The sequence below is a fragment of the Cyphomyrmex costatus genome, unplaced genomic scaffold, assembly GCF_001594065.2.
Source record: "Cyphomyrmex costatus isolate MS0001 unplaced genomic scaffold, Ccosl1.0 scaffold112, whole genome shotgun sequence".
NCBI lineage: Eukaryota > Metazoa > Arthropoda > Insecta > Hymenoptera > Formicidae > Cyphomyrmex > Cyphomyrmex costatus.
The window spans coordinates 2,299,572-2,313,539 of record NW_017275086.1 but is presented as its reverse complement, the minus strand read 5'-3'; the positions used below and the strand labels follow the sequence as shown (position 1 = coordinate 2,313,539).

Below are 13,968 nucleotides of genomic sequence, written 5' to 3'. Positions count from 1 at the left end.
CGAGCGACTCCGGCCCGGCCGGCGGGCCGGCGGCCTTCAAACGCTTTTCTTTCCCGCTCGTTTACAGATGGCGCGCCGCACGCCGTCGGCGATCCGCGCGCGCGCGCGCGCCGCGCTCGCTCCGCTCGAGTCCACAAGGCAAGGGGAAAACGAGCCACCGAATGAATAATGGGAAACGAAATATTAGAAACAACTGGGAAAGTAATATTTAATGCTCGTGACACGCGATGTCGCACCGCACCACTATATTTTTATTAAATATTTTATATCCGACAGAATCGAATTTAAGTAACAAAAAAAAAAAAGGAATTAATGATGATAATGTCCATTTATTTTGTAGTTCCAATATGACTCTTACTAATTATTTAATAAATATTTTATGCTTATACGCACTATGTCGTACCAGTATATTTTTATTAAATATTTTGCATCTAACAGAATCGAATTTATGTGACAAAGAAAAACCGGTGGTTGAAATATAATGCTTACAAATTAAAAAAAATATAATAAAGTAAAATTTGATGCTCGTGTCGTACAATGTCGCACCAGTAGATTTCTATCAAAATAATTTATATTTAATAGAATTAAAAAAAAAAAAAAACAAATACAATTTTAATTTAATTAAATATTGATTACTTAACAAAATAATTAAAAAATAACGAATTAATAATGTAATGTTTATTTGTTCTGTAATTTGCTAAGTGTACACTTTTATATTATTTTTTGATGAATAGAAAATTAATTTCTTTTCTATCTATGAAGATAAAAAATGTCAACGGTAATAAGATGCGTTATTGCGCATTCACAATATCGTAAATTAAATCAACTTGTAAATGAAGGTATATGTATATCGATCCCATTTCTCATTCCTACACATCAATACATTTATTGTAGATGAACCGTTATATTTATTCCTCGTTGCTCATGTCTTATTCAGTGCGCCTCGGTCTTTACTACCATACATTACGCGACATTCTCTCTCTCTCTCTCTCTCTCTCTCTCGTGCGATATCATCTGCGAAATTATATCGTTCGCATACGCCAACCCTGTTAATGCATGCATTTTTGGAATTATATCAAAATTATCCTGAGACTGTCGATGTTTCTGGTTTTCAAGTGCTATCGCAATCGGCGAAGGTGAGTAATAGAGTCAGTGAGGCTTCCAATTACTACTTTAGATATCGCGGAGAGATCGCGTTCGCGAAAGCATCGGCGGAAACGCGTTCAACTGCTGCCCACGCCAACGAAAGCGATCGAAAGCGAGCGAGAAAATAAGGAGAATACGAACACCGCAAACACGGCCATTCGATTATTCGCGGCACGAAGCTCGGGCGAAGGCAGCGACATCATCTCGATGTCTCTCGACAATTTCCCCCACTCTCCTTCTTGGCTCTTTTCCCCCACTCCGGACGGCCTTCTCTTCCCACCTTGCGGCTCTCGTCCAATTAGATCCCACCTTGCGTCGAAAAATACGCGCGCGCTTCCGGCAGCGCGTTGCCTGGTATTTATTTTACGCAGAACGGATCGTATTTCGCCTCGTGCGAAAACATCCGACTTTATATCGCGCTGAGAATGACTCGCCGATATCGATTAGGTCGTGACTCGTGGTTTGCTCCAGTCGACGAGGGTCGCCGCGTTCTCGACGATCGCATTTACGTCCGTATTCTTGGGAAAGTTCTAGAAGTTTCGCGGTATGGCAGTACTTCCGGTGTACGGGAAAGGTGCGCGACGAGCGGCGCATCGCTGTTCACCGCCGCCGTCGCGTCCATGTTACAGGTTGCTTTTCGGGCACTCGATAAAACGCGAGATTTCCCCTCGTGGCAACACGACGCTGTAATATAATGTCGGCGCCGCTCACGCCGGAGAAATCGGTTTTGCCCTCTCGAGCGAACCGATCTCTTTTTAGGAACAGGTTCCGTTCACGTTATCCCTAGGCTTCCGCTTTCTTCAAATACCCAGACAACGTAACATCGAAAATACAAAGCGTCTTACGTTTCAATTTTCGACTTAATATTTTCTGACAAGTATCGCTCATCATTGCGATGGGAAGAGCCATCACGAAGAAATATATACAATACGTATAAATATTTCCCTAGAGATTTGACATTCGATTCAAGACGAGGCTGTGTTCCAACAAAATTCACTGCCAGAGCGCTGAAAATCTACATGCAATTTACGTTTTATTATACATTTTCAGCACTGCCGCGTAGTAATTTTGCTTTTGCAATAATGTCGTGCTTTTATGATGCGAAACTGCATCAGTGTCGCTAATTTACATAACGCGATACCTTTATGATAAATACGAAAGTCGAGTAAACGACTAACCAAACCTTATTCAATTTTATTTCAGCTTTTTTGCGAAAAATGTAATCTGAAAGTATTCCAAGTAAAAGCAACGAGTTACGATAATATCAAAATGATATTAAAATGAATCGTGATTGATCGAAAAGTGAACTTTCAACAATAATTTCGACTCGATTTGGGCGTCATCTTGACTTTTTGTTCCGCTCGAGGTATTAATAATACAGATAACACACTTCCGTAATTCCGAAAATAAACGTATCTTCCCAATAAACGCTCCTCGAAGGCGACCCGAAGGGTCTCGAAGATCGTCATTATTCAATCGACGCGTCGCGCGAGCGCGAGTTTTTGGCCGTGCCACGCTGCAGAACGCGTGCCGTTCCATCCGTTCCGTAAATATATTTTTTGTTCTGGCACACGTGCCGGCAGTCCACGTAAGCACGAAGATAATCGGAGCCGAGCGGCAGCTGTCGTGTGCACCGTGTGCGCGCAGGTGAGGCGAGGCGGCCAGATGCCTCCTTATTCCGAGCATCTTTTTTCGAACGAAACCGGAGTTCTTCGCTCCGGGTTCACCTCCGGCGCGTTCAGATCCAATACGGACTTTTCGACGGAACTTTCACGGGGAAAAGCAACCGTCTCTCCATTTTCCTGTCTTCCTTCCTCCCTTTTTCTGTTGCTTTCTTTCTTCACCCTCTGTCTCTCTCGCTCTTCTTCACGTCCTCTCTCTCTCTCTCTCTCTCTCTCTCTCTCTGGCTGTCTCCCACGCGCTCCCATCGAGGATGAAATTCGTGGTCGCGGCTTGTCCCCCTTGGTTCCTTTCGAGGGCGCCTCTTTATGTAAGCGGCCGTCGCAATGAATTAACGATATATTTACTTTGGTCGATCGTAATGAGAATTATTCGCCTTGTCGATATACGACCGCGCTTCTCCACTATACGGTGGTCGCACGAAACTAGGCGCCCGATAAGGGTACCAAGGCCCGTTCCCATCGGCGCGATGTCGAGCGGACGATGCCTGCCCTGACCGCGATCTATTCCGACGGCAGTAACCTATATTCGCCGGTGGCAACACTTTTGCCGTCGCTATGTCGAGGCTGCTAAAGATAGCGGCGCGCATCTAAATTTTCATTTCGCTGGACTGAATTCCGCCTCGCTCTTATTAAGGTGCACTTCACCATGCACTTTCGGGTCTAGGTTTTCGAGACGTGGTAAATCGCGCTTATTACGCTCTCGCTACAAAGGAAGACAGATAGCTTGATTTAGTTCGCAGAGGAGATCCTCTCAAGCGCTGAGAACTCGATACAGAAAAGCTGTGATGTTGTATTTACGTATTTTCGATTATTATGGATTATTATTAGTAAAATATAATATAATAGACATATAATATAATATAATGTAATGCAGTTAAACGGAAATAATTGTATATAATTGGATAGATAAAACGTTTATGGCTATTCTAGGACAAGCTGTCTAAGAATATATAAAGCATGGCTACTGAACGGTTAGTAAAAAAGGTATTACAACCACAACAATGATAATAATAAAAGGGAGAGAAAGAGAAAAAGAGAATTCGAGAGGGGGAGGATCAGAATTAGAAATGGAAATACACTGGCGGGACGGTCGACATGTATTTCCAGTGGAGCCTACATACGAATACGCTTATTAATAGCGCCCCGAATAAATACCGTTTCAAGGATACGCGCAGAATATTGCGTTTTCGCGACGTTCTATGCGAAGTCCGCGTGAAAGCGCGCGCGAGGCGTAAAGAAAGCCATTAAATAAATTTGCATAATGAAGCGGTACATTTAAGATCTCTTGTGGGCACTTGAGGTATATAGTCTCGATTTAAAAAGACAGATTCCGTCTTTAGATTATACCACGAGTCTTTAGATTATACACATCGAGACAACGAGAGAAAGAGAGAGAGAGAGTGGATTATCGATTATGTGGTTGAGACGGTTAAAGTGGTGGAAAGCGCCATCCAATTCATTTGTATAATAGAACTCAAAGTAACTGGAAAAGTCATTAAGAGAAGGTCCTACGCATCTTTTTAGTGACTAACGTATATGTGATGTCTTTCGGGAATCTTGAAATCGATTCTCTCAACTGTGCTCGCGAAAATTAGATGAAAGAATGCCGTGTGCCCATCTTTTCTCGGTGAGATGTTCCATCTAAGGAAAGCGTGTGCTTCCTTCGACAAATTGGCTCGACGCTTCGGGTCATGGAATCAATAGAGAGCGTGTGGACGCGCGCATCTCGTAGGGTAGAATCCAGACCAAGCTTAACCCTAAACAAGAGTACAAGCGCGATTCCCGCAAGCCCTTTGTGTATCGCCGATGATATTGGAACACGCAAACAAGAGTGGTATATATGTGTAAATTGTGTGGATCATCCCCGCGATGCCGAGCACGTGGCATGAAACACAAACACAATGCAATCGTATCACCCAGAACTTGAATCGAGTATAAATTTCAATGTCATGTAATAAATGCTTATACCGCCTGAATACTTTTTTACCATCAGCAATTATGAATACAAGCGAGATTGCTGCACAGGAAAAAGTAATGACAACTTTTAAGGTATATTTCTTCGTTTGCAGCGTTTTTTGTTTTAAGAGAGATTCTTTTTTATTAGCATTATTATTATTATTATTATTAAATGATCAATATATGTATAATAATTTATGATATTTTTTCCAGCTTCAATTTATAATTGAGTTTCAGTTTATAAAAAAATGTATTTGTGTGTGCGTGTAAATGATTATCAAGCGATAAAATCCGCTTTGAACGAAAATAGAAATTTTTCTCTTAATTGACTTATTCGCCTCTATTTATAATTATATAAATTTATATCTCTGAACAAAATCTAACAATAATCAAATTCAGATGATAGTTATTGAATTTTAATGAAAAATTGCAATCGAATGTTTAGTTAATATCAAAACCAACTACAAACGCTAATTTTACTTTTCTAAATATTACCGAACGGTTGGTTACTATTATTATGTTTGGTGATATTTATTTAATATTGCATCAATATGCTAAACAAAATATATTTGATGGCTATATTACAAGACTTTCTTTTCGGTATATATACGTGAGAAGAAAGTTTCGTATAATATATAATTGAAAACTACGACTCAATTATTAGTCTAGATTCTTATCTCATTTTCACACAATATCTTTTTTTCCCTCCTTCCGAGAGTTCCGAGTCATCGTAAGTCTGTCCGCTGTTCAAGATATTGGAGTATTACATTATTTGACCGGCTCATTTCAACCCCTATATTTATCGTGATTTGACGCGATTAATCAGCCGTTCGGTGGTATAAACTTCTCGGCCGTAAAACTTGAACGCCTGGCTACCTTTTCTCCTCTCTTTTCTTTATCCAAGCTTTATTCACAACGCGGCGGTATACTACACACGAAAATACCGCGTGTATTTGAGCTGGCCTGACCCGGTCGCACCTTTTTGACTCGCGCGAGCAACCGGTTCGCGCGAGCACGTCCCCCGTCTTTCTCCTCGCCCATCCTCTCGCCCCCATCCCCAAGCTTTCTCTCCCTTTCTTTCTCTCGTGATCTCGCTCCGTATCTTTTCTCTCTCTCTCTCTCTCTCTCTCTCTCTCTCTCTCTCTCTTTTTCTCACTCCCGCTCCTGCCCGGCGCTTTCCCGTCGGTCGACCGTTCTAAAACCGCGCCGCCTCTGTCTACAGTTGAGAACTAATCGGCAAAGGATTATCACAGGTCAGCGGGTGTTCAACCTTCCGTACACCTCTATCTACCACGGTTCGATACCGCGATACTCCAGTATCCGATCATTATTAATAGCCCGACGGCGCGCTCGACGCCCGACAACGACGACGCCGCCATTGCCATCGTCGTCATCGGCTTCGCCATCACGATCGCGCTGCCCGCCGAAACTCCTCGGCGCTACCACGACCGTCCTCGCGAGAGTCTATTCGACGGGCCTTTCCAAGCTCTCGAACCGGTTTTCCTCGTTGACGTGACTGACAGCAACAAGTCCCGTCTGTTATCTTCAGACCCGCGGTGTTTCGCGTTGCGACGGCGACGCAGCATTCGTATATAGGATCTTCACGTAAAGACCGATTTAGACGATTTTAATATGTATTTCTCTAATCGACGTAAATTCAAAGTAATATGACATCAATGTTATAATTTGGTATTCAACAATATAAATGTAATATAACAAGGTGTTACGTAACAGTTACATTGTGTGGAGTGCGAAATTATAACATTTATATATTACTTTCAATCTGTGCCGACTGAGTTTTCTCACTCAAACGATTAAAATCAAACGGACCAGTTATTTTGGACGATTGACACGTTTCCACGAAAGAACGTATAATGAAAAAAAAAAATGCTCTTACATAAATACTCTGGAAGAGCTATTCGTCTAATGATTTCGCGTGTGTATCGGATTGTAGAACGGTCGATTTCACTCGTACAATAGTCGGTCTGTTTTATCTACGAGCGCCGCGGCGTGATGAAACCTTTCAAGCGACAGTATGCGTCGTTCGCAAAATTATTGTACAAGTCGTGCCTCAGTGCTCTCGTTCAATATTCGTGGATGTGACTCGCTCGACCTCTCCCAATTTGATAATCCTGAGATAAGAAATACTATTACGATATACGAACGCACGAGCTGTTTTCTCCCACGGAGCTTGATTTCAACATAAACTGACTGCGGCGAGAAAGATGTCTCACAATGAAATTGAATTAAAGAGATAGGAGCGAAGAGAAATAGACGGAGAGCTGCAAGACAGGATTATGAATGAATATTGTATTGTAGGAAGAAAAAGGGATTGTAGCTATCGAATGGACGAAAAGAGATTTGTCAAGGAAAGTTTAGATAAAAACACTGTCGTTATTTAATAGAATTTACAATGTCGTCATTTAAATATTTTCATACTGTCCATTTTGTTCATTTCTATTAAAATGTAGATTGATCTCGAACTATTTACTTTTTTCATCTCTTTTTCTAATGCTTAGAACTAAAAAAAAAAACTTAAACCGAAATTAAATTTGATTTACGTTGGTAGAACAGACATTAAGCGGCTTCTATTATTGTGTAAATATTGTATTATTGATGTCTTCTCTTTTTAAACAATTCAAAATGAAAAATCTGGAGGCTCAATATTGATCGTTAGATTAGGAGTTGTTTTAGAAAAAGATAAAATATATAGATTGAGATTAAATGATTACAGTGATCTACATTGGCAGAAAGTTAATCTATATTAGATATTCTGTAACAGAATCTGCTGAACATTTAATTGGCCGGTCGTTTTTGTCAACTTCAGTAAGTTAGAATAGGATAATATGTATAACAAAAGACACTACATTATATCTTTCTTTCTCACTCTCGTTTTGACAAAATTACTCGTGACTGCGCTCTGTTATACTAAGGCTTCTGATCTACATAGACATTAAACAGCTTCTGGATGATCAATATTATTGTATAATTATTTGGTACAATATTATCGGTGCCCCCTTTAGACAAATAGTATATCAATCTTTAAATAATTTTAATAATTAATAATTTTGTGTAACACATCAAATATTGTGTAATGATATTGATTAATTAGGAGTGTAGCACTTTCTTCTTAAGATAAAATCTCACTCCAAGTTTAGAGAATAACATTGCGCACAGTAATCTTTTTGCGTTTAGTGGCAAAATATACTACAATAATTGCAATCAAATTCGCAAGTAAGTTTTTGCATCCAGGTACTATCACAAATAATAGTACGGTATGTATATATACAACGTCAGAGAAAGATTTCGCTCAAATGTTCACTGTTTCTCGGAAGGAAGAAGGATAAGAGAGAATTTTTATCGCGGAGCGAGTGACGATATGTCAGGCACGGCGTTATATTGCCGACGGTTCTTTTTTTTTTTTTTTGCGGTTACGTATGTGTCTGCGCTTTCGTGAGCACGTTGCGTTTCTCGAGCGATAAGTCGCGAAGGCGCGCGGGAATCCACGTGACGTTATCTGCATAGAGCGCTAGATAAAAAGCGCGGTCGCGCCGCGCCGCGCCGCGCCGGCGCGCGCGCGCGTGATTACAGCGGTTCCAAATTTTAAAAGCAACCTTGACGGCGGCGGAACGACATAAGTTTTTCGGTCGGCTGACTCAGAGAGCTGCTGGTCTCGTTGTCGAGGAACATGACACAATCGTCTTCTTGGAGCTCGTTGCGCGATTCAGGGCTGGCTCGTGGCACCTCCGGGGCCCCGAACGGTCCCCATTTTTTGGAAAGAGAAACGATCAGGAATGTCGACGGAATGAGGTCACGGCTGTTTTCAAAGCTGAATGCATTTCTATAGGCGGGCCTCTTGAAGAAAAGTTTCTTTACTCCGGAAATAACGTTCTCTGATAACAAAGGCATTTGTCGGAGCACACGATTAGGTAACAATATGACAAATATAATACTTGTGTAATCTACAATCTTAATAACGTTGCCATGTTAGAGAGACGTTAAGAATATATCGGGTGTATAATCTCTACAAAAATAAATGACTGGAAATGAAAATTTGTACTTTCCGTGTAAAATGAATGTTATGTGCGCATGAAATAGTTCGGTAAGGTCAACATTAATATTTAATTATGTAGTCTTGTGGTTCAAGAGTAAACATTTTTTCATCTTATTTTAATTATTTTTAAAAATATATCTATATATTTCTTTTTTTATTGAAAATAATTTTTAATTCATAAGGTTCTTCGTTGTCAAATTTTTTTTATTAATTTCAAATTTTAAAAAATCTACGTAATTTTTTCATGACTCATTTTGTTAAAAAATATGTTTAATATATTCATTAAATTTTTGTTATCAAATATTCGTATATGTATAAGAAACAACAATATTTTTATGATTTCTTTAAAATTGTCTTCAGATTACGATTTTAACATCAGTAATGTATATTTCTATCAAAATGTAGATTAACTTTAATCTCGATTTAACCTATATTTTTAATCTTTTTTTAATTTAAGAATTAGACAAGGATAAAAAGTGAGTTGAACCGAGATTAAATTTAAGCCATATTCGATATACTGCGATACTGAAAATCAATTCACGTTACGTATACTATAGACTTTCAGCACTGGTAGTATATATACATGTCGGAACACGACCAGAATTAATTTGTATTGAAAGTATCACGTTGCGGTATAAACTTTGAATTTTTAAATAATGTTTAAATAATGCTAAAAGAAAGGTTGCAAAAGTCTTGTCTAAAGCGGCGTCTACAATGAGAATCTAAAGCGTAAAGCCCGATCTACAATTGCGTAAACGTAGTTGTAAGTGATTGTAGTTGTAAGAATTTACCAATGACAGTCGAATATTCTCCTCGTATATTCAACTGTGATTAATCAATTCTTACAACTACGTTTACGCAAATGTAGATCGGGCTTAAAGCTTAAGAGAGCTCGAAGTTTTATAAGAAACTGACCAATCACAGTTGAATGTATAATGGAGAATAATCGACTGTGATTGGTCAATTATTTACGGGTTTCAAAGCTCAAGTTTTACGCTTTTAAAATCTCATTGTAGACGCCGCTTTAATGGTTCTTCAAAAGAAGCCAGCATTCCACTTTTCTCTATGTATGTGTAACATCTACATGCGTAACAGCGTAATCACATGACGTTGCGCGAGCGTCGCCGAGCGTTCGTAGCGTCGGCTAACCTCGGGTTTTCCCGGGAGTGGCTCAGTTCCGGGCGCCGCCGGCAGCAGCAGCACCTGCTGATTCGGCGCGCTGTCCGTACGACGCTACATCTCTCGGCGGCGCGTGGAAGCAACAGCTGACCCGCGGCGCACAGTAGCTCTCTCGCCTCCTAGAGCGGCACTTCGTCACTTTCGCACTCGTGCGAAAAACCCCCCCGAACGTACGAGCGGTGGAGGAGTCTCGCGTCGCCATCTTTAGGCACGGTTGTACCCATCCGGCCGCCGTCTCCGTCGACGTCATCGCTGTCGCCGTCGCTGGTCGCCGACGACACATCGCAACACATTGCTCTGGGAGCGCCGTGTGCGCCTCCGTGGACGCGACGCGACGCGACGCCGGGAAACGCGAAGCGATCTCACCGCCGTGAGCGAGCTCCAATATCGACTGTGCCGCCCCGTTTATCGCGCGCTCCCGATTTACATTAACGTGCCGGGGGTGCGTGGAAGAGACAAGTCTCTGTTTCGTACATCACGAGGAGGAGCAACACACGGCAGTCGCGGGGACTGGGTTGAGCGAGAAGAGAAACGGTTCGGTCGGTCAGGACGTCGCGTCGGAGTAAGTCGGTGAGTGCGATTTCGCTCTCTCCTTCGTGCCGAGTTTACGCGTGCGAGTGAAACTTCTTGGTGCTGGGTGACTTTTGCTCGTGTCGGACACGGGAGGACGAGAGCAGGAGGCCGAGATACTCGAGCGCTCTTCTCGTCAAAACGGAGCAGGTTGAATAGACGCGACTCTCGAGGTCGGACCGACCGTGGTGTTTTACTCGAGAGAGAAAGGAGAGGGAGAGAGAGAGGGAGAGAAACGGCACCCCGCCGCCGTCGCCACCGCCAAACAACGACGACCAACTGGTACAATTGACAGAGAAGATGGCGCGAGCCGCGGACGAGGATCGCTGCTGACCCATTTTTTTTCCGACGCGCCAAATCTCCGGGAGTCCGGGAGCCTCTCGCGAAAGGACGACAACGGAGAAGAGATCTCTCCCTCGCCTTCCTCCCCCCCTCTCTCCGGCTCTCACTCGCTCTCGCTTGATGTGGGCGAGCGCCGTTCGCGGAGTGTGGTGACGTTCGCCGGGAGGAATATACTCGGCGACAGCCAGGGAAGGAATGAGAGAGAGAGAGAGAGAGAGAGAGAGAGAGAGAGAGAGAGAGAGAGGGATAGCGAGAGAGAAAAGGGTGCCGCTCTCTCGCGTCGCGCTCGCGCGCGCGCTTCTCTAACCCCCTCCCCCTCCCCCCTTGCGTGTGTGTGTTTTGTGTGTGGCCTGTTTTTTCTACCGTGTGATAATACTCGCGCGAAGTGTGCGTGTCGTTTAACCCATCTCTCTTCCGTCTCGATCATCTTTTCGACGGTGTCCCGAGCGCGCGGTTCTTCCCCGTGAACCGGATCAGGCTCGAGGATTTCTAGGAAGGTACAAGAGAGAGAGAGAGAGAGAGACAGACAATATAACGGGGACAAAACTAGTCTTCGTTGTCGTCAACGATATCGTCGGTGCGAAGCGTGTCGCGTGACCCGCGGGACGCTACGGAAAGACGTCTGGACCGTCGACAGCGCGTGTCAGAAAGGTAGCAAAAATTCTGAAAAGACCGGAGCTCACCGGAGCCCTGGCAGGCTCATCGGCGGCTGCGGACGCGGACGCACGCCGACGAAGACGTAGCAGTCCTCTGGATTACCTGAGGCATAAGGCCCGTGAAGCTGCCCGTGAAGCTGCCTTGGCAGACACGGGCACCAGCGCGGCATCTAAAATGGGCAACAATGCCGCGACCGCCAACAAGAAGGTCGACGCCGCCGAGAGCGTCAAGGAGTTCCTCGACAAGGCGAAGAAGGAGTTTGAGGACAAGTGGAAGAAGAATCCGACCAACACCGCCGGCTTGGACGATTTCGAGCGCATCAAGACCCTGGGTACCGGCTCGTTCGGCCGCGTGATGATCGTCCAGCACAAACCCACTAAAGAGTACTACGCCATGAAGATCCTCGATAAGCAAAAGGTCGTCAAGCTGAAACAGGTCGAGCACACGCTCAACGAGAAGAGGATACTGCAAGCGATCAGTTTCCCATTCCTCGTATCGTTGCGTTTTCATTTCAAGGACAACTCTTACCTGTACATGGTGCTGGAGTACGTGCCCGGTGGCGAGATGTTCAGCCACCTGCGCAAGGTCGGCCGCTTCTCAGAGCCGCACTCGCGTTTCTACGCGGCTCAGATCGTCCTCGCGTTCGAGTACCTGCACTACCTCGACCTGATCTATCGGGACCTGAAACCGGAGAACCTGCTCATCGACTCGCAGGGCTACCTCAAGGTCACCGATTTCGGCTTCGCCAAGAGAGTGCAAGGACGGACGTGGACTCTGTGCGGCACGCCGGAGTATCTCGCGCCCGAGATTATTCTCAGCAAGGGTTACAACAAGGCGGTGGACTGGTGGGCATTGGGCGTGCTGGTCTACGAGATGGCAGCTGGCTATCCACCATTCTTCGCCGACCAGCCGATCCAGATCTACGAGAAGATCGTGAGCGGCAAGCCGCGCTTCCCATCACACTTCGGCTCCGACCTCAAGGATCTGCTGCGCAATCTGCTGCAGGTCGACCTCACCAAGAGGTACGGCAACCTCAAGGCGGGCGTAAACGACATCAAGGGCCACAAGTGGTTCGCCAGCACCGACTGGATAGCCGTCTTCCAGAAGCGAATAGAAGCGCCGTTTATACCGCGCTGCAAGGGACCAGGCGACACCAGCAATTTCGACGATTACGAGGAGGAGACCTTGAGGATCTCGCTGACGGAAAAGTGCGCCAAGGAGTTCGCCGAGTTTTGAACGCTGCGCCAGATCGGCAAGTTGCTCGCAACAGGAGGTGGATATACATACGCACGTCGTGTCGCGCCTCATCGTCGTCGGGCTGACGCGGCACGGCCGGCGCTCCTTCGTCATCGCCGTCGTCACGTTGGTGATTCGCTTTTTTTGCGAAAAAGATAGAGAGAAAGAGCGAGCGAAAGAGAGTAAACGAGCGGGAGAGAAAGAGTGAAAGAAAGCGAGAGAGAGAGAGAGAGAGAGAGAGAAAGGAGTGCATCTGTGTGTGTCCAGCGCGCGCATAATTCGCGTGTAATGAAAGCTGTTGACTAGGTGAAACGGAGTGAAGTTTTTTTTTCGAGGCAAAGTATAAGGCGGTATACTCTGGAAGGGACCTTTCCGGGGGTGTTATTTTCGAGGGGGAGAAAGAGAGATAGAGAGGAAGGGAGAAGTTTATGTGGAGGAGCACGTGGTAATTGGCGCGTTTTTTGTTGACCGAACTCGCTAAATAAAAGCAGAAAAAGAAGAGATGATATAACGGAACGTTTACACGCTGGCGTTCAAGCGTCCACATTATATACACACATAACTTTTTGTTGTTACGTATGTAGTAGACGTCACACGCCAGCATCACTTTTTACATGAAGAAGTCTCTTTTTTTAGCCGGTTAATCGATTCAGTAATAACGTAATAAGAACGATTGTATACTATATATACATATATATATACACACACAGATATATATATGTATTCGTTCGCCACTCTCATATTCCTCTATCCCCTCCCCCCCTCCCGCTCCCCCGCGTCCCCTGCCATCCGTTGAAGCTTTATGATCCGGTTTACGGAGGAGGCCGTGTGTAAAGTTTGTTCCCAATGATTAACTGTTATCAGCGTCGGAAATGTCACCGTACCGAAGTTACCTTGTACATAGAGTCTCTCTCGTTGTCTTTGCGCGCGAACGACGTTTCCTATCACCTCCGTTCCCTTTCCGACCCTCGTATGCGACATAACGTCGTCAGTCCCCCTCGGTGTCTTCGCCAACTCTTCGGTAAGCACTCCCCTCCCCTCCCCCCCCGCTCCCTCCTCTCCTCCTCCGCCCTCCATCGCTCGTTCACCCCCTTAGTTTTCTCTCGTGTTATTCACATATACACATGGCACTCGAATCGAGAAGGA

General features: G+C 44.5%; 1 protein-coding gene across 1 annotated transcript; it reads left to right on the top strand.

The window, feature by feature from the left end:
• The first annotated feature begins 11,566 nt into the window (after positions 1-11,566).
• Positions 11,567-13,526, top strand: Pka-C1 (Protein kinase, cAMP-dependent, catalytic subunit 1). The gene has a single exon (XM_018543360.1). It carries the CDS (start codon positions 11,761-11,763, stop codon positions 12,820-12,822), a length of 1,062 nt encoding a protein of 353 aa, XP_018398862.1. The 5' UTR covers positions 11,567-11,760; the 3' UTR covers positions 12,823-13,526.
• Positions 13,527-13,968: the final 442 nt, after the last annotated feature.